At 35.1% G+C, this 26,663-nt stretch overlaps 2 protein-coding genes across 2 annotated transcripts in view; one reads left to right on the forward strand and one right to left on the reverse strand.

Moving 5' to 3' along the window:
• LOC107665755 (N-alpha-acetyltransferase 25, NatB auxiliary subunit-like) overlaps positions 1-18,987 on the forward strand; it is a 21,547-nt gene extending 2,560 nt beyond the window's left edge. The window contains exons 2-24 of the mRNA XM_016456766.1: positions 1,755-1,840; positions 2,798-2,936; positions 3,119-3,237; positions 4,368-4,442; positions 4,542-4,649; positions 4,729-4,807; positions 5,832-5,943; positions 6,084-6,173; positions 6,388-6,560; positions 6,647-6,759; positions 8,737-8,944; positions 9,461-9,550; positions 9,642-9,735; positions 10,781-10,880; positions 10,981-11,132; positions 11,220-11,345; positions 11,422-11,665; positions 12,590-12,719; positions 13,916-13,981; positions 15,513-15,610; positions 15,697-15,807; positions 15,928-16,074; positions 17,376-18,987. Of these exons, the coding sequence (XP_016312252.1) occupies positions 1,755-1,840; positions 2,798-2,936; positions 3,119-3,237; positions 4,368-4,442; positions 4,542-4,649; positions 4,729-4,807; positions 5,832-5,943; positions 6,084-6,173; positions 6,388-6,560; positions 6,647-6,759; positions 8,737-8,944; positions 9,461-9,550; positions 9,642-9,735; positions 10,781-10,880; positions 10,981-11,132; positions 11,220-11,345; positions 11,422-11,665; positions 12,590-12,719; positions 13,916-13,981; positions 15,513-15,610; positions 15,697-15,807; positions 15,928-16,074; positions 17,376-17,498 (2,783 nt within the window). The 3' untranslated portion in view covers positions 17,499-18,987. The remainder of the gene's footprint in view (positions 1-1,754; positions 1,841-2,797; positions 2,937-3,118; positions 3,238-4,367; positions 4,443-4,541; positions 4,650-4,728; positions 4,808-5,831; positions 5,944-6,083; positions 6,174-6,387; positions 6,561-6,646; positions 6,760-8,736; positions 8,945-9,460; positions 9,551-9,641; positions 9,736-10,780; positions 10,881-10,980; positions 11,133-11,219; positions 11,346-11,421; positions 11,666-12,589; positions 12,720-13,915; positions 13,982-15,512; positions 15,611-15,696; positions 15,808-15,927; positions 16,075-17,375) is intronic.
• A 2,700-nt stretch (positions 18,988-21,687) lies between these two features.
• The window catches only part of brap (BRCA1 associated protein), a 13,977-nt gene continuing 9,001 nt past the window's right edge, over positions 21,688-26,663 (reverse strand). The window contains exons 7-11 of the mRNA XM_016456817.1: positions 25,146-25,221; positions 24,679-24,817; positions 23,030-23,205; positions 22,804-22,907; positions 21,688-22,453 (exon numbers count right to left, since the gene is read on the reverse strand). Of these exons, the coding sequence (XP_016312303.1) occupies positions 22,093-22,453; positions 22,804-22,907; positions 23,030-23,205; positions 24,679-24,817; positions 25,146-25,221 (856 nt within the window). The 3' untranslated portion in view covers positions 21,688-22,092. The remainder of the gene's footprint in view (positions 22,454-22,803; positions 22,908-23,029; positions 23,206-24,678; positions 24,818-25,145; positions 25,222-26,663) is intronic.

Genomic DNA, 26,663 nt, shown 5'->3' on the forward strand with positions numbered 1-26,663 from the left:
CACTGGGGACGAAGCGGAGTCCAGCCTGGGGTCGTCACATGTGGTTGCCGCAAGACCGCCGGCCGCTCCAAGCCCTTCTCAAAAGCCGCTCAAGCCCGCCGGCCGTTCCTCACTCTAGGCCTCCGGCCTCTGCTCACTCAAGCCCCGCCGTGTGTGATGCTGTGTGTTTTGTTGTGAAAGCGAAACTAGCAGCCCTAATGTACATGTACTTGTACATTAGTTTTCCTTAATACACTTTAATGTGGAAAGACAATGAAACCTTTAGCTTTGGATTAAGTTCATTTAATATTATATTTTTGTTTAACTCGTTTCTTTTTTCCATTTATTTTTCATTTTGTTCCTTGCAAAAAAGAAAGACAACAGATTGTTGAACTTGGTCAAGACTAAACTATTTGCATGTAGAAATGTAGTCTGTCTAACACACACTTGCTAGGTAAATGATAGGTAGATAAGAATGAAGATAGATTAATTTTTTTTTATTTTAGTCTATATTTGTTCTTATTAACACAAAGATTAGTATTTCCAATGCATCGTGTAAGTGAAGATACATGGTTATTGCATGATCTGATTCTGCCTTATTGACTTAAAACAGTTAACCCACTGTATAAATATTTAAGACACAACTTTTAATATATTATATTATTATATATTATAGATTATTAAATAAAATTCTATTTAATTAAATTATTCAATAAGTTATATAATGTTTTAATAGCAGCTAGGGCCAGAATTAATCATTGCAATTTTATAAACTTATTTTTAAATATAATTCCAGGTTCTTAAGTTCAGACTGTGCAGATCTGTGCATCAAATTGCTATGTTATTTTTTAATGGAATAAAATGTCAATGACTCGCTATTGTTCTGCTACACTAGAGATGCCGTTCTGTGCATGTGAGGTTTATAACAATCAATAGATCAGTGACCTTTATTCTGGTGCTTTGTCTTGCCATCCTGTTGTGTGAAATCGATCTGTATTTGTGTGGGGGATTGATAAGAAATATAACAGTTATCAGGAAAGATGCATTAACGGGAAGACACGTGGAAGTGTTCTCATGTAGAAAGTCTAAAACTACAGTCTAGCCTGGTTAAATTTGGCATCCAGCTGTCGTCAGACATGGTCCTGTGTTCTTTTAGCAGAGACTCATGGGAAGGGAGGGGAGGGGGCTCCTGCACTCCAAATCGCATCGAGCAGCCGGTGAGAGAACGTTCTCACAGTCAGGGGTCTATGTGTGTGATGCAGTGCTGTGTTTATGCAGCCGTCTGGTCCTGATCATCACCGATGCTCTTATACCCTCACTTGTGGTTTAGCATGACTGGATGTACAAGTTGCCCGTAATACCTATTTTAAAAGAGTCATATTTCTTATTTTTGTAGCATTTTCTCCACCTATAATGTTACTCAAGGTTTCTTGCGGCGTTTAGTTTCTCTTGACCATCTCTGTGTGGTAAAGAAGCTGATTGAAGGTGAAGTGTAGTTCGTTTCTGTCATCATTTACATCACCATCATGAACTCAAAAAAGAATCCAAAATTTGAATTCAAAAAAAGGTTTGTAACTGCATGCATACTTTAAATTATAATGAGGTATTGGTCTAGTGATGTTTGTCTGGCAGATTAGTGGCATTGAGGTTTATCAGTCTTAATTTACACTTTAATGATGGAAACACATGGTTATTCTCTTTGGTAATTGTCAAAGATGTTAGTAACATCCACACCAGTGCTGTTTTGTTGTATTGAACATGTTTGTCTCTTCTAGATTACCTGGACAATGGCAATAACAAGATGGCAATCCAGCAGGCTGACAAACTGCTCAAGAAGCACAAAGATCTTCACTGCGCAAAGGTGTGTTATTTTTTTTTTATTCCAGAACTCCATGACCAGCTCGTCATATTAATAGCAAACACTAGGGCTGAAATGTGGGGTGGGAAAATGTAATTTTTATTTTATTTTATTTTTCTGTTACAGATTGTGATTAAACATGCTTTTATTTATTTATTTATTTTTATTTTGTTTTATTTTTTTTGTTTTGTTTGTTTTTTGTTTTTAGCCAGCTGCAGGTTTGTTGTGCTTCTTTGTAGAGCTGCACTGTTTGGCCACAATATTTTTATTTCAGTAATATGATTTTTATATTGTAATGTTTATATATTAATATGACAATAAAATAATAAAATGCTTGCATCAATAATACTATTATTATTATTATCAAATTTATTAAATAAAGTAAAATATAAAAAAACAATACAACTCACTGTAAAAATATTTAATTGCAGAACTTACAGCTGTCATAATTTCTTCATGTTCATGCATTAAACAATCAAGTTTTATTTTGGCAGAAAAACAAAGTTAAATCTTTTGTTTGAAACACGCATTTGATAATTGCACTAAGGCATATTGCGATTTTAGATTTGATTTGGATTATTCATGCAGTCCCAGCAAACACAGTTTCCAGTTTAATTTTGGTCACCAAAGTTAAATCTTTTGTTTGAAACACGCATTTGATAATTGCACTAAGGCATATTGCGATTTAGATTTGATTTGGATTATTCATGCAGTCCCAGCAAACACAGTTTCCAGTTTAATTTTGGTCAGCTCAGGCTGCGATTGGTTCGCTCAAGCTGACTGTCACAAAGGATTAGCAGAACTGATGGATTCACGTCGTACTTCACATGATGCTGTGGACAGTGGTCAACACAAAAGGCTGTTTTGTTTAAGAAAGAAAAAACATCATGAATTTGACCTTCTAGATCAATTAATTAGCTCCAGACACATTTGTTGCATGCTTTTGCTCTTGTTTGGCAGGTCTTGAAGGCGATTGGTCTGCAGCGCACCGGCAAACAAGATGAAGCCTTCACGCTAGCGCAGGAAGTGGCCGTTCTCGAACCCACAGATGACAACTCTTTGCAAGCACTGACCATCCTCTACAGAGAAATGCACCGGCGTGAGTGTTGAAAGCACAGACACAGAACCTCATCCTAACAAACTATGAATTTCCTTTTTCTGTCCTCACTGGAACCGAAATGCCATTCAGAGTATGTTTGGTTTTAATATGCAAATTGACATAGACCACAAACCCAAAAGCTCAAATTTTGTGTTTTTTTTTTTTTCTCTTTCTTTCTATAGCCGAGTTAGTGACCAAGCTTTATGAAGCTGCCGTCCGGAAAGTTCCAACGAGCGAGGAGTACCACTCTCACCTCTTCATGGCCTACGCCCGGGTCGGAGAGTACAAGAAAATGCAACAGGTTTTGTTTGTGTCCTCTCTGATATCATCAGTCTTTACATCCTGTTTAAAAAAATAAATCAGGGCTGCATGATATGGGGAAAATTTTATTTTAGTTTTTGATAAAAATTGTGATTTAAAATTTAGTAAAAAAAAAAAAAAAAAAAAGCTCCAGGTTTGCTGTGGTTGTTTGTAGGGCTGCAAAATTCAGCAAAAAAAAATTGAGGTTGTATATCAGTATCACTGTAATAATAATAATAATAGTAGTAATAATAATAATTATCATTGTTATTATTGTTGTTTATTACTATTAAAAAATCAACAAAATAGGAATAAGAAATATTACTACTTATTCCCTTTAGAATAAAAAAAATCTAGTATTAAAAACTGTTATAATAATAATATTTTCCATTACTAATATTTATGCATGTCTTAATTTCTGCATTTTCAAATATTAAACAATTGAACTTTTATTTTGGAGTAAAACCAGAGGGAGCCATTATTATTATTATTTATTTATTTATTAATTTTTTTTTTTTTTTGCAAAATTATTAAAGAAAATAAATACTATTACTAATACTATAGTACTATTTATTATTCACTGTAAAATAAAAAAGTCTAGTATTTAAAATAATATTATGTAATATTTGATTTTCCTGTACTAATTTTTATGGCTTTCTTCATTTATGCATTTTCAAACATTAAATTATTGAGTTTTTTATTTTGGTGGAAAAGCACAGGGAGCCCTTATTATTATTATTATTACAAAAATATTAAACCAAATAAATATAAATATCCACTCTAAAGTATAATTATATATCTAGTATTTATGGAAAAATTAATTTATTTTTTTTTAAGTTGAAGTATTAATATTTTTTGCCTTCTTCATTTCTGCATTTGCAAATGTTAAACCATCTAGCTTTTATTTTGCTGGTAAACCACAGGCCTTTAAAGCTTCTCTTTTTTGTTGACAACAGCCATTTCAATTTGCATTTCAATTTTAGGAAGTTGGTTGTTCCCAAATGCACATAAGCGAGCCAAACTTTGAGATTTGATAATTGCATTAAGCCATATAGAGATTGTAGTTTTAATAGGGCTGCATGGTTAATAATGAATCTCTAAAATATATGTTTGTGTCCACAATTCTGGCAGGCTGGAATGGCGCTGTATAAAATTGTCCCCAAAAACCCATATTACTTCTGGTCAGTGATGAGCTTGGTGATGCAGGTACGGTGATGTTTTTTCACTTACATAAACAGTACATATCAGAGATGAACCCATGCAGAACAAAATAAAACAACATCATCAATGCAATTTGTGTTTAAGGCCATCTCAGCACAAGACGAGAAGCTCTCTCAGACCATGTTCCTGCCGCTGGCTGAGCGGATGGTGGAAAAAATGGTAAAGGAGGAGAAAATAGAGGCAGAAGCTGAGGTAGGACTTTGGTATCAATAATCTGTTTCTGATTTCAGCCGTATGAAGTTTATGATGCATTTTCCATCGGCCATTCCAGGTCCAGCTGTACTTTATGATCTTGGAGCGTTTGGGGAAATATGTGGAGGCACTGGAGGTGGTTCAGGGGCCACTTGGAGGTGAGGAGAAAACAATGTGTGTTCTTCGAAGGAATATTTTGGGTTATTTCCAGTTGAATGTCTTTGTGTTGCATGTGTGACGTGCTGCCAGTTACCAGAGATGAGAAGCAGGTAAAAAAGAACAGCAATTACCAACTCATGGGGGATTGGTCTCCATATAAAGAGCATGTTATTATGAAAGGTTGTGTCCAATACAGGATAAAAAAAATAAAAATGTGTAGGTAATTGTGACTTTCTCTCTCACAATTCTGACTTGTTTTTGAATTGCAAGATATAAATTCAGATTTGAAAGATATAAACTCATAATTTGAGAGAGAGAAAGTCACAGTTACCTTTTTTTGTATTTGATACATAAACTCGGAAGGAAAAAACAGTCTCTTACTCTTTTTGGTATACTCTTTTTGGTATAAAATAACCTGCGGTCAAATAACTGAATATACATTACCATTCAAAAATTCGTGGTCAATAATTTTTTTTTTTTTTCAAGACATATTAACAGGGACATATTAAATTGATCAGATGTGACAGTAAAGACATTTATAATGTTACAAAAGATTTCTATTTCAAATAAATACTGTTCTTTTGAACTTCCTGAAAAAATGTATCACTGTTTCCACAAAAATATTAATGTTCTCGGCATTGATAATAAGAAATGTTTCTTGAGCAGCAAATCAGCACATTAGAATTATTTCTGAAGGATCATATGACACTGAAGACTGCAGTAATGATGCTGAAAATTCAGCTTTGATCACAGGAATAAATTACATTTTAAAATATAATAAAATGCAAAAGAGTTATTTTAAATTGTAATAATATTTCATTATTTTTTTTACTGTATTTCTAATCAAATAAATGCAGCTTTGATGAGCATAAGAGACTTCTTTCCAAAACATTATAAATTCTATGTGCTTCTACCATTGACATTGCATTTAATGTTTGTACCGCAAAGAATGTGCAACCATTTGATTTTTTTGTCTATACATTTAATGTCTCTTAGTCATTTGCCTTGTGTTTTCTCCCTCAGAGAAGCTGACCAGTGAACTGCAGAGCCGTGAGAACAAATGCATGATGCTGTACCGCCGTCTGGAGCGCTGGGCCGAGTGCAACGCGCTGTCCTGCAAGCTGCTCCTGAAAAAGTGAGTCCACCACTGATACATTTTCTATGAGTTTCTCGAACGGATTTAACATAAATAGCAATTTTGGAGTGAAATCGTTCCATTTGAGCAATGCATTTTCAGTACGTAAGATGTTAGTCATTTTTTGTTTCTCTCTGCAGCCCTGACGACTGGCAGTTCTACATATTGTACTTTGACTCTTTGTTCTACCTTATTGATCAGAGCTGGGCACCTCCGCAAGAAGGAGCTCAGTAAGTAGAAAATTCACAACATTTAACTGGGAAAGAATTTGTCACACATGAGATGGAAAGTCAGGTGCACTGCGTTGAATACTGGCTGTAGGTGATTGGATATTCCATGCATATTGAGCACAGTTTGCATACTAAAAAGTATGGCAAATCTATTCTGCACACATTTCTGTCTCTCAGTATCATGCATGCCGTGTTGTTTCTCTCACTACTGCAGTTCTGCAGAGGGAGAGGTGCATGCCTCCACAGCTCAGGCCATCAGCTTCATGGAGGACCGAATAGTCACAGAAGAAGCGAAGGAGTCCAAGCATCTGAGAGGGCCATACCTGGCCCGTCTGGAACTCATCAGACGACTCCGAGAGCGCAGCTGTCCTGAAGCACAGCAGCTAGGTACACAATGGGTTGGGACTCTTTAAACCCAACGCAGGCTGCATGTTTGCTGTATGTTTCTGACGTGTTTTCCCACCATGATGCAGGTGAACCTCTTGAGCTCATGTTCCAGTTCTTTGTGAAGTTTGGAGACAAGCCATGTTGCATCACCGACCTGGAGATCTTTCTGGATCTTTTCACACCTGACCAACATGTGCAGGTAATCACGATGAGAAGCAAGACCAGTGCTTGATTTTAGAGCTAAATTGACTTATATAAACACCCAAACCGTGTCAGTGTGCTATTCACAAGCAGCATTAGCCGATGTGAGCCATGCCCCACAAAAAAAGATCTCAGAAGATCTATGATCAAGAGTTGTTGATATGCATGTACCTGGAAAGGTTTACAGAGTCAGTCCACAGTTAGACAAATTGTCTATAAATGGACACGATATGGTACTGTGGCTACTCTCCATAAAAGTGGGCACCCAGCCAAAGGCACAATGTAGAATGCTCAGTGAGGTGAAAAACAACCCTAGAGTAACAGCTAAAGACTTGAAGGATTCATTGAAGCTGGTTAACATCTCCGTTCACGAGTCAACCATACATGAAACATTGAACAGGCATGGAAGGACACCACGAAGGAAGCCATTGCTCTCCAAACAAAACATTATAGCATGCCTAAAATTTACCAAAGACCACCTTGACCCTCCACAACACTACTGGGAAAATGCCTTGTGGACAAATAGAATTGTTTGGGAAGAACATGCAGCACTATGTATGGCATAAAAAGAAAACGGCGTATCAATGGAGACATAAAATCCACATTTTGGAGTGGCCCAGTCAAGCCCAGACCTCAACCCAATAGAGATGCTGTGGAATGACCTTGACAGTGAGTGAGCTGGGTGAGCTGAAACAGTTCTTCTGTAAGGAAGAATGGTCCAAATTCTACAATAAATTACTCCTGGACGTTGTGCAGGTCTAATATAAAGCTATAGGAAGCGCTTGCTTGAGGTTATTGCTGCCAAAGGTAGTTAAACCAGTTATTAAAGCACTGTTTCACATACTTTTTCCACCATCACTTTGTATGTTTAATGAGTGTGCTCAACAAGATCCGCTTATAAATATTGTTTGTTGATATTTGTGACTTTGGTGAAAATCAAATCTAATTTCATGACCAAATTATTAACGCAAATGAGAAAATTGACATTAGTTCACTTACTTTTTCTTGCAACTGTATGTGTATTTGCTTACCCACTAAAGAAAGAGAAAGAAAGAAAATAAATTTTATACGTGAGTTGCAAGAAAAAGTAACTGAACCAAATTGCATGTCGTTTAAACAACAATTCCGGTATTATCGTAGACGATATAGCCTATAGCGCACACCCCTACGCTCCTGGAACGTTCATTCATTCAAAATATTGTGGAAAAAGAGAACATCCTATGGCAAAACTGAAACGAAGCCATTCACACAATGCATATTTATCGCATTTTCTATAGGGACATCTATCACCGTTGCACTCGCGTCTCGCACAAGAGAGTCGCATGTTTAGAAAGCCATGTAAAATTAATGTGAGTTCAACTTTTAAAAAAACATGTCTCGAGACTTTATGGCGGTTTTTCTCCCATCCCACTTCATCTCATGTTTTTAAATTAAAAAAAGTACTCTTTGTGTTTGGTTTTCAGTCCTTTGTATTAAACTATGCATACATACATGATGCTGTTTTGTTTCTAATTGTTTAAGCAACTTAATTAATTATATTTGGTTTATAACCATTATTTTAAATATTATGCACTTTTTTCAAAGATAGTTGTGTTATTTTATTACTTTGAATAAACGTGCATTAGTAATATTTTGCTCGATGCGCCCTCTTGTGGCCTCAGGAGAGAAGCCAAAAGCTTTTTTTCCCTCTAACTGAAATTATGCCTATTAAATTTGAATATAGTTCGCATATTGATAATATTTAAGTACAAAATTCGAATTTCGTTTTTCAGCCATTTTGACAGGCCTAGTGTGAATGCTCCAACATGTTAGCGTGGGCACGGAAAAAATATGCACCGCAAACGGAGTATGTGTGAAGCAGGCGTAAGATGACCTACGTAGGTCTGGGGTGGGGTGGGTTATTTTTAGTTATTTTTTTCATAACTAATTAAATGAACGTGTTAAATATATACTAAGTTTCTTGCGACTGTCTCAGTTCATCAACAGGCTAATGGAGGCCGTGCCACTGGGCGCTCCGGGAGAGGATGGTGTTGCTCTTCCAGGAGACACGCGGGCTCTGCAGAGACATCTGTGTGTGACCCAGCTGAGCCGCAGTCTGGGTCAGCAGCACGCGCTCAACACCGAGGGCAAACTGGGCCTCATCAAAGAACTGAAGGCACATTACCGGCACGGCTTACAGTTCGGTAAGCAGATGACTAGGCAGGTTGAACTCTTATAATATCTTCCTTTTTTTAAATGATAATACTAGTGCTGTCAAACGATTAATTGCGATTGATCAATCTAAAATAAAAGTTTTTGTTTACATAAAATATGTGTGTGTACTGTGTATATTTATTAATATTTAAATAAATACACACACATGCATGTATATATTTAAGAAAAAATATGTTTTGTTTATATATAATTTAAGTTATATGAATATATACATGTAAATATTTTCAAAATTTATACTGTATGTGTGTGTGTGTGTATTTATATATACATAATAAATATACACAGTACAAACACATATATTATGTAAGCAAAAACTTTTATTTTGGATGCGATTTAATCGTTTGACAGCACTAGATAATACCAGTGTCTAATATTTATTTCGCTTCCTATCAGACTTTGTACATTTATTTCTATTTAATGTTTTATTTGACCTATAATGTTCAGTAGCAGCAGTCTTACCATTTCCCATTTTCTTTCTGTTCTAGGGAAGTCCTGTTTAAAAACAGAGCTACAGTTCTCCGATATGTACTGTCTCATGGCGGCTCATGTCTATATAGACCTGTGGCTGGAGACGGGTGAGTCTGCTCCTCATTTTTACAGTCAGCTTGATTGAAAGCGTTCATGTTTTCTTGTTATTGATGAGCGAGTGCTGTGTCTGTGTTGTAGGCGATCAGAACATGTTGTGGCAGTGTCTGGGGCTGTTAGAGGAAGGTCTCTCCCACAGTTCCTCCAACGCTCAATTCAACTTTCCGTACCCACTGTATATATATATGTTCCCGATCAGTTCATGGAGGCACCTTATTCTAAATTTTAAAGAGCTTTTTTAATTATTAGAGATGCAAGTTTTATGACAGCACATTATTTGCATACGTTAAATATTGTACTCCTTTATATAGGAAAACCAATAATACCATTGAAAATACACACTCTCCCATTCACATTTGTGCACATTAAAACCAAGTAAACCATGTAAAAATAAATAACCAATAACTTCACCTGGTTTCTGCTGTAACCATGTTGTAAGTGAAGAACAGTGTTATTTTAGTATTATTTATATACTATTAGTGTTTTTTTTAAATATTTTGTACTACCTTTTATTTTTATATATTTTTTATATTCATATATTTTAGTTTCATTTTATTCATAAATATTTTTGTAATATTTCATATTTCTGTTTAGCTTTAATTAATTTTATTTTAGTTTTAGTAATTTTAGTACTTAAACCTATTTTATTTCAGTTAGTTGCCGAGGCAACATTTCTAATTTTCATTTAAGTGAAAACAATTTTTTAATCTAATTTTTATATTTATATTTAACAAAAGCTATTTTTAATGGACACTTTTCACAGACTGTAATGGTGCATTTCCACATTTATTAAAATATACATTTTATATGTGCATATATGTTAAGTATAATATTTAGATTTTTTTGTTTCATCTTTTCAGTTTTAGAATTAACAGAAGCTATTTTAATAGTTTCAGTTAACAATAACACTGGTGAAGAAAAAAGTAAAAAAAAAATCGTTTTTGTTTTGTTTTAACGCACCATAAATAAAAGTTGATTGCCTTGTGTTTTGTACCAATTCAAAGTACAAAATATAATAATAATAATAATAATAATACACTTTTCATTGATTGAAGGTCATTATGATTGAAGGTAAAGTAGATTAAAAAAAGGAAGTCTTTGGATTAAATCACATTAATGCGTCACGGTATGTCATATTAGGTTAAACGTACTGAGCATGCAGTTTGATGTTTAAACATGACTCATATTAACACTGATCTCTTGGTTTTGTCTTTGTCCAGGTATTTATTGACCCGCTATGCAGAGTCTTTGGGCCAGTTTGCTGCTGCTTCCCAATCTTGTAACTTCTCCCTCAGGTTTTTTCACTCGAACCAGAAAGATGTACGTTATCATTCTGATTAACGACACTTTATGTACAGAATCTCCCAAAGATGACCATTCTGTCAACATTTACTCATGCATAAGTTGCTTGTTCCTGCAGACCTCAGAATACATTATTCAAGCATATAAGTACGGGGCTTTTGAGAAAATCCCGGAGTTCATCGCCTTCAGGAACCGACTCAATCACTCGCTGCACTTTGCCCAGGCGCGCACGGAGAGGATGCTGCTGGACCTCTTCCTGGAAGCCGACACGTTAGTCGCTTTATCTTTACCTTCGTATTTTCTGCCTTTTAGAAGTCAAAAAGTGATTTTGTTGATTGTTGTCTTTTCATTGCACAGATCATCTCCTCTAGAGGAGAGCGTAAAATCAATGTCTCTATGTCCGGAAGAGGACGACATCCCGTGGGACAGCTTAAGGGACAACCGCGACCTGACTGTCCTCGTCAGCTGGAACCCTAAGGACCGGTACGACGAGACCATCCTCCAGAACTATCACACGTTTTAAGCATTGGTTTGTTCTAATAATGATCACAAACCGCAGGCAGCTGAACGAGGAGCACAAGCAGCACTCTCTAGAGGACGACACCCTGTGGCTGAGGTTGCGGTCGCTCACGCTGCGTCTGATTGGCTGCGTCTCTGCGCTCACTCACCCACCGACATCACGTAACTCTGAGAAGACGACTGAAAACGGAGTGGCGGCTAAACCGTCTTCTCTACAGTCGCTGCTCTCACAGCTAGAAAACACGCTAAACCAGGCCACACAGTTCACGGAAAAACAGCTGCAGGTCAGAACTGTTACAGACCGTTTAGCACATTTTTTTCTTTCCCCTTTTATTTAAAATCTTGCTCCACATAGCTGTATATGCATCATGTAAGTTTTATGACGACATATTACTTGCACACATGCAATTTTAATAACTAATTATTTAAAAATTTTAAATGAAAATAAACTCTATCCCATACAAATTTGTACACATTTAAAAAATAAATAGCCATAGCCAGTACCTTCACCTGGTTTTGCTTCTGTTGTAACCAAGATGTTGGTGAAGAACAGTATTTTAGTATTATATATACTACTGTAGTATTTTTTTATATTTTGAATTAGCTTTGTTTATACGTATTTTTCATTTTAGTTTAACTTGTAGTAATGTTGTGATGTGCTTTTTTATTATTTTTTTTCTGTTGTGTAATATATTTTATATTTCTATTTAGATTTAATTTATTTTTATTTCAGTTTTAGTCATTTTAGTACTTAATTTATTTAGGTTAACATTTCTCATTTAAGTTTTTCCATCTAATCTAATTGTTTTAGTAATTTTGTGATGTGATTTTGTCATTTTTATTAGGGGTTTTTCTTCTCTATTGAGCTTTATTCAATTTTAGTTATAATGCTTATATGCTCATTTTAATACTTATATTTGTTTTATTTCAGTTAGTTGCCAAGGCAACATTTTAATTTATTTTGTTAACACAAGTGCTTCTTAATAGTTTTAGTTACAATAAATGAAGAAAAATATTGTTTTATTTTGATTTTTCTACTTTTTGTTTACAATGTTAAACACTAACAAAATAAATAACTTCAGTAAAAAAAAATTGATTACCTTGTGTATAATTAAAAACAAAATGTTTAAGTTGTACACAATTTATAATACTGGATATAAAATAGGGAGTTAAGTCCATTGATTGTGGCTGTATGTTGTGGTTCACAGCATCAGTACCCATTTGTGGGGCCCGTGCCGTCTCGTCTGGCTCAGGCTCTGTCCAGTGGTTGCTGTCAGTGTCAGCTCTCCTCTCTACAGCTCCCTCTGCACCTCCAGGAGCTTGAGACCGCCGGCCTGGGTTCGTTACTTCACACCTCATTATGTACAGCGTCCATCTGCTTAGCAATCCTGTTTGATTTTATGACAAATATTAGCATATTTATTTTGTTACAATTGTAAGTTTATTTTTCTGGCCTGAAAATATATATTTTTTTTAATTATATCATATGTGACCCTGGACCACAAAACCAGTCATAAGGGTCAATTTTTTTAAATTGAGATTTATACATCATTTGAAAGCTGAATAAATAAGCTCTCCGTTGATGTATGGTTACATATGTTAGGATGTATGTATGGTGATGTATGTTAGGATAGGACAATATTTGGCCGAGATACAACTATTTGAAAATCTGGAATCTGAGGGTGCAAAAAAATCAAAATATTAAGAAAATCACCTTTAAAGTTGTCCAAATGAAGTTCTTAGCAATGCATATTACTAATCAAAAATTAAGTTTTGATACACCTCATTATGTACAGCGTCCATCTGCTTAGCAATCCTGTTTGATTTTATGACAAATATTAGCATATTTATTTTGTTACAATTGTAAGTTTATTTTTCTGGCCTGAAAAATATGAAACAAATAAGGTCCTACTCAAAAAAAAAATATATATATTTTTTAATTATATCATATGTGACCCTGGACCACAAAACCAGTCATAAGGGTCAATTTTTTTAAATTGAGATTTATACATCATTTGAAAGCTGAATAAATAAGCTCTCCGTTGATGTATGGTTACATATGTTAGGATGTATGTATGGTGATGTATGTTAGGATAGGACAATATTTGGCCGAGATACAACTATTTGAAAATCTGGAATCTGAGGGTGCAAAAAAAATCTAATATTGAGAAAATCACCTTTAAAGTTGTCCAAATGAAGTTCTTAGCAATGCATATTACTAATCAAAAATTAAGTTTTGATATATTTACGGTAGGAAATTTATAAAATATCTTCATGGAACATGATCTTTACTTAATATCCTAATGATTTAAAAGAAAAATCAATAATTTTGACCCATACAATGTATTTTTGGCTATTGCTACAAATATACCCCAGCGACTTAAGACTGGTTTTGTGCTCCAGGGTCACATATTAATTCAGTTATACAATTTATTACATTGTATATTACTTTTTTTTTATTAGATTTTTAATCCTTCAATTTAATTGGACTTATGATTGTATTACATTAATAATTGTATCTCTTGTATTTTCAGATGAATCAACAGAGCTTCAAACACAAATATCTAATCTTTTCAAGTCTTTAGCAGTACAACTTCAAGGTATGTTTAAAAGCTTTGTACATATTCATGTTTAGTTTGTGTAACCAAGTCTACGTGAGCGCAAAAATAATAAAAATAGTAATAATAATTCAGCCCACTTTCACTATCCAATCAAATCTTGATGAAAATAATTCAACAAAATAAAATAACTATGTTCATGAAATTATTTGTTTTTTGCTGATGTAACCAAGTCCATGTGAGCATGGAACATAATAATAATAATAATAATAGTTAGGGATGCACCGAAATGAAAATTCTTGGGCGAAACCGAACATGGTTTTTCAAGTTTTTTGCCCATTTTTTTCACCATTGCACAAATTAAATAGACAAAATGAGCTTTTTATTGTTTTGTCTTGCTTTTCAAAGAAAAAATCAATTACAAAACAACAATTAAAAAATATTAAACACTAAACATTTTTAACATTCTAGCAGACATTATACCAACAAAGCACAATTTAACTTAAAATTAATAAGTTACTAAAATTATTATTTTTTTGGCTATCAGACCCCCTTCTTGAATCAGGCATGTATTTTTTACTGTAAAATTAAAAGCAGCCTCGCTGAGCAGAAGAGACTTCTTTTAAAAAAAGTTATTACAAAATGTAATGTATTTTTATTACATTATTACAAAATATTACAGATCCCAATTTGAACACTATGTGTGTATGTTATAATAAATGTATTAACAGAGCTGTTGTTATTATTATCATTATTGTCTTTTTATTTGATTTTACAGAACAGTAAAATTACAATACTAACATTTATGAATGTTGGAGTTCTTGCTTTTTGTCAACTTTTATTTTGGTGGAAACGCGCAGGAAGACCTCCGCGCTTCTTTTATTTGACAGCAGGTTTATAAATGAGTCTCATTACGAATACGTCGCACGTATCGCATTGTCACATGCCTTGTAAAATTTCATAAAAATGTGACCGAGCAACTGATGAGTAACACTGTTTCAGCGCAGATTTTCCTCGCGCTTTGGACTTTGAACGCTGGTTAACAAGCAGATCTGCTGCGAGTTCGTGCAGCGCTGTCAGAATACATGCAATTCGTGCGTGTGTTAGAAAACATAACGTTCTGCAGTTTATTTACTAATTGTTTAAGGCCATTTCGCGATTTCAATCAATCATACAGTAACCAGCAACAATCACCCCTTCCTCTTCTCATCAAAGACATGCGATGCAGTCCTAAACAGTCTCTCGCTGTCGGTGCTTGTCTTTCTCGGACAGTTTAAATGCTTCCACACTGAGTGCTGACATGCCTGTTGCATTATAAAGAGTGCGCTCTTCTCACTCTGCACTGGTTGCTATTTGATAGCGTCACGTTATTGATCGGTACAATTTATTCTGTCTTTTTGCTTAAAACCGAATAATTTTGGTTGCCGAACATTCGGTGCATCCCTAATAATAATTATTATTTAGCCCACTTTCATTATCCAGTCAAATCCTGATGAAAATAATTCACATTACAAAAGTTAAATGTGTTGCAGATGGGTTAATTTTGACTTTTTTTTTCTACATGCTTTTCCAGATATGTTGGAAAAATGTAAAGGTGACCTATTAGAAGTTAAAGACGATCAAAGCAAGCCGCAACAATTTTTACTGGAGAATCTAGTCTACTTTGTTGAAGTGAGTCTCTCTCCATCACTGAATTTAAGAGAATACATGACTGTTGAGAAAATAAAAATAATTATTTTTTTAACTGTTGGTTCCAGACCGTTTGTATCGTCCTATGGGTGTCTAATTACTGTGGAAGCGTCCTCCGGCCATTAAAGTCAAGTTTACAGAAGAAGAAGAAAAAGAAAAAAGAAGTCAGCACTGTAACGGTAGTAACAGCTCTGATCTCTGTTGAACCTCTCTCTCCCGAGTCAATATTTATGCAGTGTAGGGTTGGCAGGGAATGTGGGTCAGTCTTGTTTATGTGCTGATTTGTGTCTCCCACACAGCCGCCGGTGCTCTCGGCATATCAGGAGTTCAGCAGCAGCTTGCAGAGTCTCCTCAACCAGGCGCTGGAGCACATCAAGAGCCAGGAGATCAGCCTGACGGCGCTGAAGCTGGGAGCCCTCAGTCTGGAGGGTCAAACCCAGTCTGAGGTGCGTCTCAAGACAGACAGACCTTTGATTATCAGCATCGAGTCTGGTCCAGTGTTGTTTATATACTGTTCTAGTATTCACTTTTACTTTGAATTAGCTTTTATTTTTATATTTCCTTTTTTCATTTGAATTTTTTGTCATTTTTATTATGTGCTTTTGTCAGTTTTTTATGTATATATTTCTATTTAGCTTTAATTTGTTTTCTATTACGGTTTTAGCAATCTTAGTACTTAAATTTTAGTACTTTAATTTCAGTCAGTTTTCAATAGCCAACATTTATCATTTCAAAATATTTATATATATATATATATATATATATATATATATATATATAAGGAAAAAGCTAAGGATATTTATATAAGAAAAGTTAAGAAAATGCTTCTTAATGGTATTGCAGTCTTAAGAAGAATTAAAATTCTTGAGAAGAATCTTAAAATAATTTCATCACTTAAAAATCATTTAATGAATTTATTGGGTTGTTTCAAGTTCTAATTAACAATATATAATTCCTAAATATGATTGTTTAATTGTCTTTTAAGCTTTAAGCTGTTTTGTATTCCCAAAAACACTTTTTAAGACTGTTACAACAAAACTTAAGAATTCAGTCTTCTTTAAATAATTTTATTTAAAAAATAATTATTTAATGAATTTATTAGGTTATTTCAAGTTAATTGTACTTCTAATATAGTTTTTATTAAGTTTTTTTTTTAAGTTTCACTTTTTTAAAGTTATATTTTAAACAAATGTTTTGTAATGTAATTAAGTTTAATTACATAATTTTTATTATTATTTCTTAATCATTTAATTATTTAAGTTTAATTTAATAATTACGTTTGTTTAATTATAATTTAAGGAAAGAGGTTATGAATATTTTGTATTCCCAAAAATAACTTTTAAGTAACAAAACTTAAGAATTGAAATTCTTGAGAAGAATCATCTTAAATTTTCATCATCTTGATTTTATATTGATACATCTTGATATTTTCTTAATCATCATTTAATGAATTTATTGGGTTGTTTCAAATTAATTGTTGTAATTAGGAAAAACATTAAATTACTTGGGAATTTTTGCAGGCTTATGAAATGTCTTAACTTTAGTGAATCTGGCCCCTGGTCCCATAAATTGTGTAAAGCTAGCTAAATGCGTGCGTGTGCGTGCGCGCATGTGTGGTGTGCGCGTGTGTGTGTGCGCGCGCGCGTGTCTGTGCGCGCGTGTGCAATCTGAGGTTGAAACTAGGTCACGATGCTTCAGAGAAAGCGTTTCTCTCGGTTTTTGACTGCTGTTTTCTCGCTTCATTCAGGCGGAAGGGACCTTCACAAAGACGGCCATGGATAAGGTGCAGAGCAGCTACCTGCGTTCGCTGCAGGAGATCGGGGAACTGTTAAAGAAGAGAGCGGACACGTTAAAATCCCTCAAAATCTGAGCGCTCCATCGATCCGGTCCCCGACCCGCACGGCTCCACGCGACGGCCCCTAACGCAATCCTCCCGTCTCAGTCTGTGAACTCAGCTGGTCTCGTCTCCTCTTCCTATTTATCCGTCTCATTACTCACATACAGACACAGGCACACTGTAAAGTTCAACAACGGCTTCAGCACAAACATCTACGGTGCTCCGCGCAGCACTTTTAAGTGGAAACGTAAACTTCATATCCCTGGCAAAACTACATAGGCAAATGAAAATAAGCAATTTTAGAAGTACTGCTATAAATTATTGTACATAGTGTGAAGATAAAGAATATCAACGAGAACTCCTTGGCGAATTAAAGTGAACTGCTTTGTCCTTTTGTCGATGTCTTGCGTTATTGTCTCTCTCACTTCCCAGCCGTAAACCTTGCGATTGATGGTTCGTTTTCAGACGACACTCCAAAGCAAAACGGGCCCTAACGGTGCCGCTCCGTATCACAAGTAGCTAACTTCCAGACTGACGCACTCTGCGACGCGTTTACGTAGCCGTTCGCGATGCACAACCAGCCAAGAGCTACGCTTCGTCCCGAGGAGATTTTGCGCAAACTTTTCAACAGGGTGGCGCGAGTATCCAGATGCTTCGGGTGCTTCTATTGCGATATTTGTTTGTATATTACAAATGACTTTACTTGAGCCACAAGTGTACGAAATGTAGCTTTCCCGACTGTTTGTTTGGAAATGCCACCATGTGAAAACCAATAGCATTTAGTGCTACTTGAGGTTTGGGAAAGTTTGTGTTTGTTTGTTATCCTTTGATTGATGGTCAAAGACGTTTATTCAATCATGTTTGGAATTAATTTTATGATTAATTGAATCGATTGGTTGGGGCACGTTGTTTACTTAGAAAAATTGTCGATTGCACTGATGATGTCCCTTAAATGATGAGGTTTTATTGTTGTTGCATACCAAAAATGTCTAAATTAGCCTTGCGTTAAAGGGTTAGTTTACCCCAAAATGAAAAATGTCACTTATTCACCCTCATGGAATTCCGAAACCATTAGAAATTCGTTCATCTTCGGAACACAAATAATATTATTAATTGACTGTGAGAGACTTCTGTCCCTCCATTGAAACTCTTTCACCCAAAAACACTGATGATTTAAAACATTCCTAAAGAGATTTAAAAAAAAAAATCATATGAATCGAGCAGTGTAATCCAAGTCTTCTGAATAAACACAATCATTTTATGTGATGAACAGATTGAATTGATGCTTTTATTCACTTACAAGCATTGATCGATGAACATAAACAGAAGCTCAAGCATACTTGCTCGATATATGCATACTTGTGAATTTTCATTGGTTTGTTCTTGTGAGCATCAAGCAAGCATGCTTGAGTCGTCGTTACCAAAAGTAAACATTGTTTGCCGATGAATGTTAATAAAAGCCTCAAATAAATATGTTAATCTTTAAAAGACTTGGAATAAAGTCGATCAAATTGTATGGATTTATTTTTATGAACGTTTTGAGTGTCTTCAGTATGGAAGCCCGTTTCCGCCACTGAATAAAAAATTTCACAATTCTGAGAAAAAAAGTCAGAATTGCGAGGAAAAAAAGTCAGAATTGTGAGAAAAAGTCAGAATTGCGAGAAAAAAGTCAGAATTGCGAGATATAAACTCGCAATTGTGAGTTTATATCACACAATTCTGAGAAAAAAAGTCAGAATTCGGACTTTACATCTCTTAATTCTGACTTCATAACTCGCAATTGTGAGTTTATATCTCACAATTCTGTGAAAAGAAGTCAGAATTGTGAGATAAAAAGTCGCAATTACCAATTTTTTTTTTTTTTATTCAGTGGCGGAAACGGGCTTCCATACTTCAGACTTTCAAGGATGGACTTAAACATCTCAGATTTGATTAAAAATATCTTAATTTGTGTTCCGAAACAATTTCTTACGGGTTTGGAATGGCACGAGGGTGAGTAAATTGACATAATTTTCATTTTGGGGTGAAATAATCCCTTAACGTCGCAGTAGAGTCGAAGGTAGGTTTTTATACGACTGATTTGTTGATGTCTACCGGGAAGTGCAACTTGTTTACAGTGTTTTCGAGCACCGTTATGAATCATGTTTCTAGCATGTGTTGTCCGGTGTGCTGCAGTCTACTACGGGCTTTCACCGCTTTATACCTGCTCGGGGAGGGTGGAAAGACGCTTTTCTCTTTTTTTTATTTTGATGCAGGACAGGTTGTGTTCTTGCGTCGCTCCGGGACTGAGGGGCTCGTTTGGCGTCCTCACCGTCACAAAGCTCGAGGAGCACAGGCGCTTCTGCTTCTGGACGGAGGAGGTCAAGAGGTGGTTGGAAGTGTGTCGGCTGATGAATTCTTTTGTTAGGGAAATCGAGAAAACACAAACAAAAACACTGGAATGTGAAAAGGAGTTTTTTTAAATAAAAAGTAAATGTTCCACATGCTGTGCCTGCTTTTGAATTTTTTTTTTTTTTTTGCATTCACACAGCTTGCTTTTTCTTTAAAGTCAACATGAAATCTAAATATTTACTTTAAACATGCTGCTGGTTTCATTGTGATTCATTGTGCATTATTTAATGTTGACCTTAAAAATTATTTGATCTTAAAATATTGGTTTGCTTTTGTATTTTATTAGGCTACAGGATTTTGACATCAATTTCTTCAATAATTAAAATTTTACATTTTATATAAATGTACATAATTTAAATGTTATATAAAAAATTCAACTACATTTAAATGTATATATTAGTTATAATCAAGTAATTGAATTGCTTTGATGTAATTTCTTCAAATCAATTTTTTTTAATATAAATGTGAAATATTTAAGGAAATACATTTAAAAGTGTAGAATTACATTATATATTAATATATAACAACATTATTATATCATTTATACTTACCTGAATGATATAAGTGAGTAAAAATGCCTGTTATTAATATTACTAAGTAATTGTTAATATTACTTTTTTTTTTTTTAACCCTCACGCCTTTTTGCTTACTTTCTCTAGTAGCTCTTTGCTAGTGAAGTTGCCTCAGAATAACTTTTATTTGTAGCTTTAACAGTTTGACAATCACACACATTTTAAGGGTGTTTACATGCTTGCGGTTTGTTGTCTTGTCAAAAGTTATTAATAGCCTCCAGCAATCCCACGCATCTGTAACCGACGAGAAGGGTGTGGAAACCAGAGAAATGTCTCAATACAAAGAGTGACTGTGTATAACTTACTGAAAATAAGTGGGTGGATGTGTTGGAGAATGAGACACGACAAAAGCCACACGATTTTGTGCAGTGTGCGTCTATTAACCAAATTACATCATGAAGCGACGAGCCCTTTCACCACAAAAGCGCCTTTCTGTGCATCAAGTCTTTGTGATTGTGAGATACAGGAGCACACCTGTGACCTGCGATCAGAATACAGCTCACAATGAGGTCAATCTCAGCAAAAATGTCAGATTTTAGCCTGATGCAAAGAAAAATGAAGAATATGCAGCCTATTGAAACATGAAGCCTACATGAAAGTTACATGCATCACCCCAATTCTCAGTGTAAAAGCATTTTTTCAATTACTATAATGCAAAAAATATGGTATATTATTTAAGTTGTGGTTTAAACGTAAGTATTTAGTAGTATTTATTGTAATTATTAGTTTGGAAGCCCGATTCAGACATTTATATATGTATGTATTTATATATTTATTTATTTTTACTAAAAAAAAAATTCAAAAATTGCAAGAGGTAAACTTTGAATTCAGAGAAAAATGTCAGAATTGTGATTTGAGTCTATATCTTGCAATTCTGACTTTTTCCTGAGAACTGCAAGTGTATATCTCACAATTCTGACCATTTTTACCAAAGTCACAATTACTTTATTTTTTTATTCCATGGTGGGGGTAACAAAAAAAAAAAAAAAAAAGATTTGTGAGATAAACTCAGAATTCTGAGAGAGAGAGAAAAAAGTCAGAATTATGAGATGTAAACTCAAAAAAAAAAATCACAATCTTCCAATTGTGACATTTTTTTCCTCAATTTTCTTCTCAGAATTATTCTGATTTTATGTCACAATTCTGTTTTTTGTGAGGAGGGGGGGAATTTTTGGAAATGGGCTTCCATTATTTTTATTTTATTTTTTTATGGAATAAAACAAAACAATCGCTAACAGAAATTAATTTACCAAAAAAAACAAAAAAAAAACATCAGGTGCATTACTGCAAAATATCATTTCTTTTTTTTCTCTCCAAGCGAAACATGACACAAACGTGTTTTTGTGGGATTCTTCTGTCAGAGTTGCAGAAAGCAATATCCAATCATTTCCACAAACATAAAGTAAATCAAAAACTGACTTCTTCCAACTATGAGGACACTAAAAACATACGAAAATAAAATTGTGTGACAAGAACAGCACTTTGTTTTCATATGAAACCGGTTGAGCTACATTTCTAAGCGGAACTGGTGTCCTCGTGCGAACAAATCGTGATATATTAGAGCTTCTAACATGAGGAAGGGTGATTATTCAAACTTCCTCATTTCCTGTGCAACATTTCTGCCATCCGTTAAGCACTGAATATACTAAACACAACATCTTTTGCTACTTTCCCCTCTTGGATCGTCCCTTGCGGCCGCTCAGTTTGCCGGGGCCGTGGGCCGAGGGCCCGGGCTGTGGGGCCGCAGCAATGTTGATCTGACCCTCTTGGATCTCTTGCCGGGCGTCTGCCGGCATGCGGTCGATCTGCTGCTGCGTCTCCAGGTAGAACATGACGTCTCGCAGCTGCTCCTGCAGCTCGGCGATCTGGCCGTCTTTATTGGCCGCCGCCTCGTGAGCCCGCCTCTCCTCCTCCTGCAGCTGCGCCTGGAGCTGCGTCTGATTGGCTCGCAGGCATCGGTTCATCTCCTGCTCCTCCCGCAGCTCTTGACTGAGCTTCACCACTTTGTTGTTCAGCTGTGAACATCTGCAGAAAACAGCACAAAAGACTGTGTAAACAGTGTATTACTATTAAAAAAAAAGTCATTTTAAATGTTGACATTTTAACAAGCAATAAGCAACTACCTTTCAAAAAATGTAATTTCCTTCAAAGAACAATATTTACTACCAATAACACAAGTAAAAAAAATGTTATTTTATTTCACTTATTAGTTTATTTTATTTCAAGTAAGACTTTTTTATAGTTTTAGTTAACTGTAATAACCCTGTTATCATGGTAATTTTGTCCGGCCTATAGTGAACAGCTATTGTAAAGAGACCCAAATGTTTCATTTGATGATTATGAAAAATTCATTTGAAAGATAATGTCATTTGTACTTCTTTTCAATGGATTGTTTTTCTTTGACGAGTTCATTGAGTTTCCGCTCCAAACTGTCACACTTGTCAATCGTCTCCTTGAATTTGGCCTTCATGTTGTTGATCTGAAACCCACACAAACATAAAGAAGCTGGATCACTGATGTTAATATGAGATATAGCAGATTCTTATGATCTTAAACATAATGCTCTTATGGATTTGTTCAAGTAAACTGTGCAGTCCTCACCTCCTCCGCTGTGTCTTTCTCCAGATGAACTATTTTATTCTCCCAGTCACACACACACACACACACCTCGAGCTGCAGCGCATCGATCTTCTCATCCTGACACGTGTCGCCCTCACACTCGTACTGCACCATCTTCCCGTCGGTTTTACTGGCAACAAGCCGATGAACGTAGTTATCTGATCAACATAAGGGCAAAGACTCCGTCAAAATTGTTACTAACAATTTTCAATATAAACTGTTGTAGGGAAAAACTTGATTTTATCCAGTAAAAAAAAAAAATTACAATTTAAAATTTTAAGAAGGTTGTAATTGAAAAGGTTGCAGATGGCTCTGGCTAATCTGCTTGGAGCAGGGTTATTATCATTAAATAAAGCTAAAATTAAAATGAAAAAAAAAAACATTTTCATTACTTGAAATAAAATAAATGCTAAAATATAAAAATCTTAAACTTATTTATTTCAGTTATTTGCCAAGGCATCATTTTTCATTTTAGTTTAACGAAACTTAAAATAACTAACACTAAATAACTAAGAAATAAAACTGAAAAAGTAAAAATAATAAAAAAAAACTATATAGTCTAATTTAAAAAACAAAAAAGAATAAAAATGTCAAAAGCACACAATTTTTTTTTACTATAATTAAAATGTAAATGAAAACCAAAAATATTAAAATTAAATTTACAAATATTCATAAAAACTATAATAGTATATCAATAATACTAAAATAACGCTGAATTGGACAAGTGTTTAAAGATGTAAAACATGATAATGATCCATATATAACAATCCATAATTTGACATATTTCTGAGTGAAATGTTAATATTAATAATCAGCAATAAATATAAATGTTTTAAATAAATATAAAAAAAAATTTACAAAAAAAAAAAAGGACCTGTAACACTAGCTTTCTCTATTCTATCCATTTTCTTTTTATCTATTATATAATTAACAAAAAAAAAACCTTGCTAAGTGTACTGCGTTAAGCTAACTGAGACTCGTTATAGCACTTGCGTATCGTTGCTCTTTTGTTGATTTTGATTGCTTCCATTGTCCTCATTTGTAAGTCGCTTTGGATAAAAGCATCTGCTAAATGACTAAATGTAAATGTAAATAATGCAGGGCAGGATTTTATATTAATATTTAATATGAATTACCAGAGAAGTTAATATTTCAGTAAAAATATTTAACAGTTATTTTCAACATTTACATTTAGGCCACGACTGGGGAAGTCGTGGCCTAATGGTTTGAGAGTCGGACTCGTAACCCAAAGGTTGCGGGTTCGAGTCTCGTACCGGCAGGGATTGTAGGTGGGGGGAGTGAATGTACAGCGCTCTCTCCCACCTTCAATACCACGACTGAGGTGCCCTTGAGCAAGGCACTGAACCCCCAACTGCTCCCCGGGCACCGCAGCAAAAATGGCTGCCCACTGCTCCGGGTGTGTGTTCACGATGTGTGTGTGTTCACTGCTGTGTGTGTGCACTTTGGATGGGATAAATGCAGAGCACTAATTCCGAGTATGGGTCACCATACTTGGCCACGTGTCACTTCACTTTTCACTTTTTCAAGCATGTGACTGCACATCAACTGTATTCTACATTATCTTTGTTTGTTTTTTTAGCATTTTTCTGCATTTCTATGACGTCACACACCTCCAGCGTAGTCCCAGACCCTGTGATTGGTCAGCTGCATGGCGTAAGTGTGCTGCGTTTCCTCAAAGTGCTTGTAGGCATGACGACTAACATAGCGTCCGCAGCCGATGTGACCGCAGATGAGACAGATCCACAGATTCTATGACACATGACAAATATGTCTAAAATATCATGTAATGTAAGTTACTGAATCCATACAGTGTACAAACTGAAACATATATCTATGTAGGATATATGTTATACATGATGTGCAAAAATGTATTAATTATATTACATTATAAATAATTATACTACATGTTTAGGATAACCTGGGTCATGTGGCTGTCTCACAGCAGATCACTGTGTCCTGTTCTATTTTTCAGATGTGTTTTGTCCAAAGAAATGTGTTATTCATTACTACAGTGATGTTTTCCATGTGCAGTTAGTCAATACTCAACTTCTTTTTCATTTATCGATTAGTTGTTTACCTCTTGGACTCCACACTCAAAACACTTGTTCTCCTCCACTGGTTCCGGAGTCTGACAGTATCTGCACACAGGACACCTGCAGAAGAAGTGCACACTGTTAGTGCTCTTAAAGGAATAGTGAAAATTTGTTGAATATTTACACATCCTCAGGCCATCCAAGATGTAGATGAGTTTGTTTCTTCATCAGATTTGGAGAAATGTAGCATTGCATCACTTGCTCACCAATGGATGCTCTGCAGTGAATGGGTGCCGTCAGAATGAGAGCTGATAAAAACATCACAATAATCCACAAGTAATCCACACCACTCCAGTCCAACAGTTAATGTCTTGTGAAGCCAAAAACATAAGTCCATAATAACGCTTCCTCTGGTGTAAAAGTCCATCTCCTGTTGTCTCTCACATCAAAATCCAGCCACATATTTGTTTAGAGTTATTTTGGACTGTAAACGGTGCTTGATCTGTGCAGATTTCTTTCCTGATTCAGAAAAGATGCACTGGAGGAAGCGTTATTATGGATAGAGGACTTATATTTTAGCCTGAAACAATGGTTTAAAGTTAAAAACATTTTAATGATGGGTTTGTTTCTTACAAACACGCAGCTGTTCCCTTCACACGACATTAATTAATGGACTGGAGTGGTGTGGATTACTTGTGGATTATTGTGATGTTTTTAATCAGCTGTTTGGACTCTCATTCTGATGGCACCCATTCACTGCAGAGAATGGATCCATGGAATGCTACATTTCTCCAAATCTGATGAAAAACAAACTCATCCACCTCTTGGATGGCCTGAGGGTGAGTACATTTTCAGCAACTGTTCATTTTTGGGGAAACTATTCCAATGTGACGTCAAAAAGACCATTTACTTTCTTCATAAATGTCCCGTCTTCAGTCTAAATCTAATATTTATGAGTCACAGTTTGAGTTAGCAGTCTGTTCAAATCACTAGCTCATAGTATGAGCGTTAGTAATAGTGATGCATGCATTAGCAAACTCCACTAATAATATCATGACCTATTTTTCATGCCCAATCAAATCCTGATGAATAAAATAAAGTCCCACCCTACAAAATTTCCCACTGAATTATCGGTTCACTCTAATATCGGTTCTCACTATTTGTCACAAAAATGCATCACACGTGCCAAATTCATGTGTGTAAACACTTAAACCTGAAACCATCTCAGCAAAAGCGGTTTGCACTCCCATTGTGCGCATGAAACATGACACTGTGACGTTCATCTCGCAGGTCAGAGGTCAGCTATGACAATTAAACACAAACACAACAGCAAGAATAGAGAACGGCCCAGCAAACCTGTATCACGTCAATGAAGAATCGGGACAAAAAGGTTAAAAGTGACGCACGTAAATAACAGATGAGAGCAAAATATGAGCACAAACACAGTGTCATACACTGATGTGTCATGAGAGAAGAATGTGACACGAGGGTGTGGATGAAATTTGCCAAGCATGAACAAAATTAACTAAAAAATATTAACTAATATAATACATATATATATA

The sequence above is a fragment of the Sinocyclocheilus anshuiensis genome, unplaced genomic scaffold (assembly GCF_001515605.1).
Source record: "Sinocyclocheilus anshuiensis isolate Anshui unplaced genomic scaffold, SAMN03320099.WGS_v1.1 scaffold743, whole genome shotgun sequence".
Lineage (NCBI taxonomy): Eukaryota > Metazoa > Chordata > Actinopteri > Cypriniformes > Cyprinidae > Sinocyclocheilus > Sinocyclocheilus anshuiensis.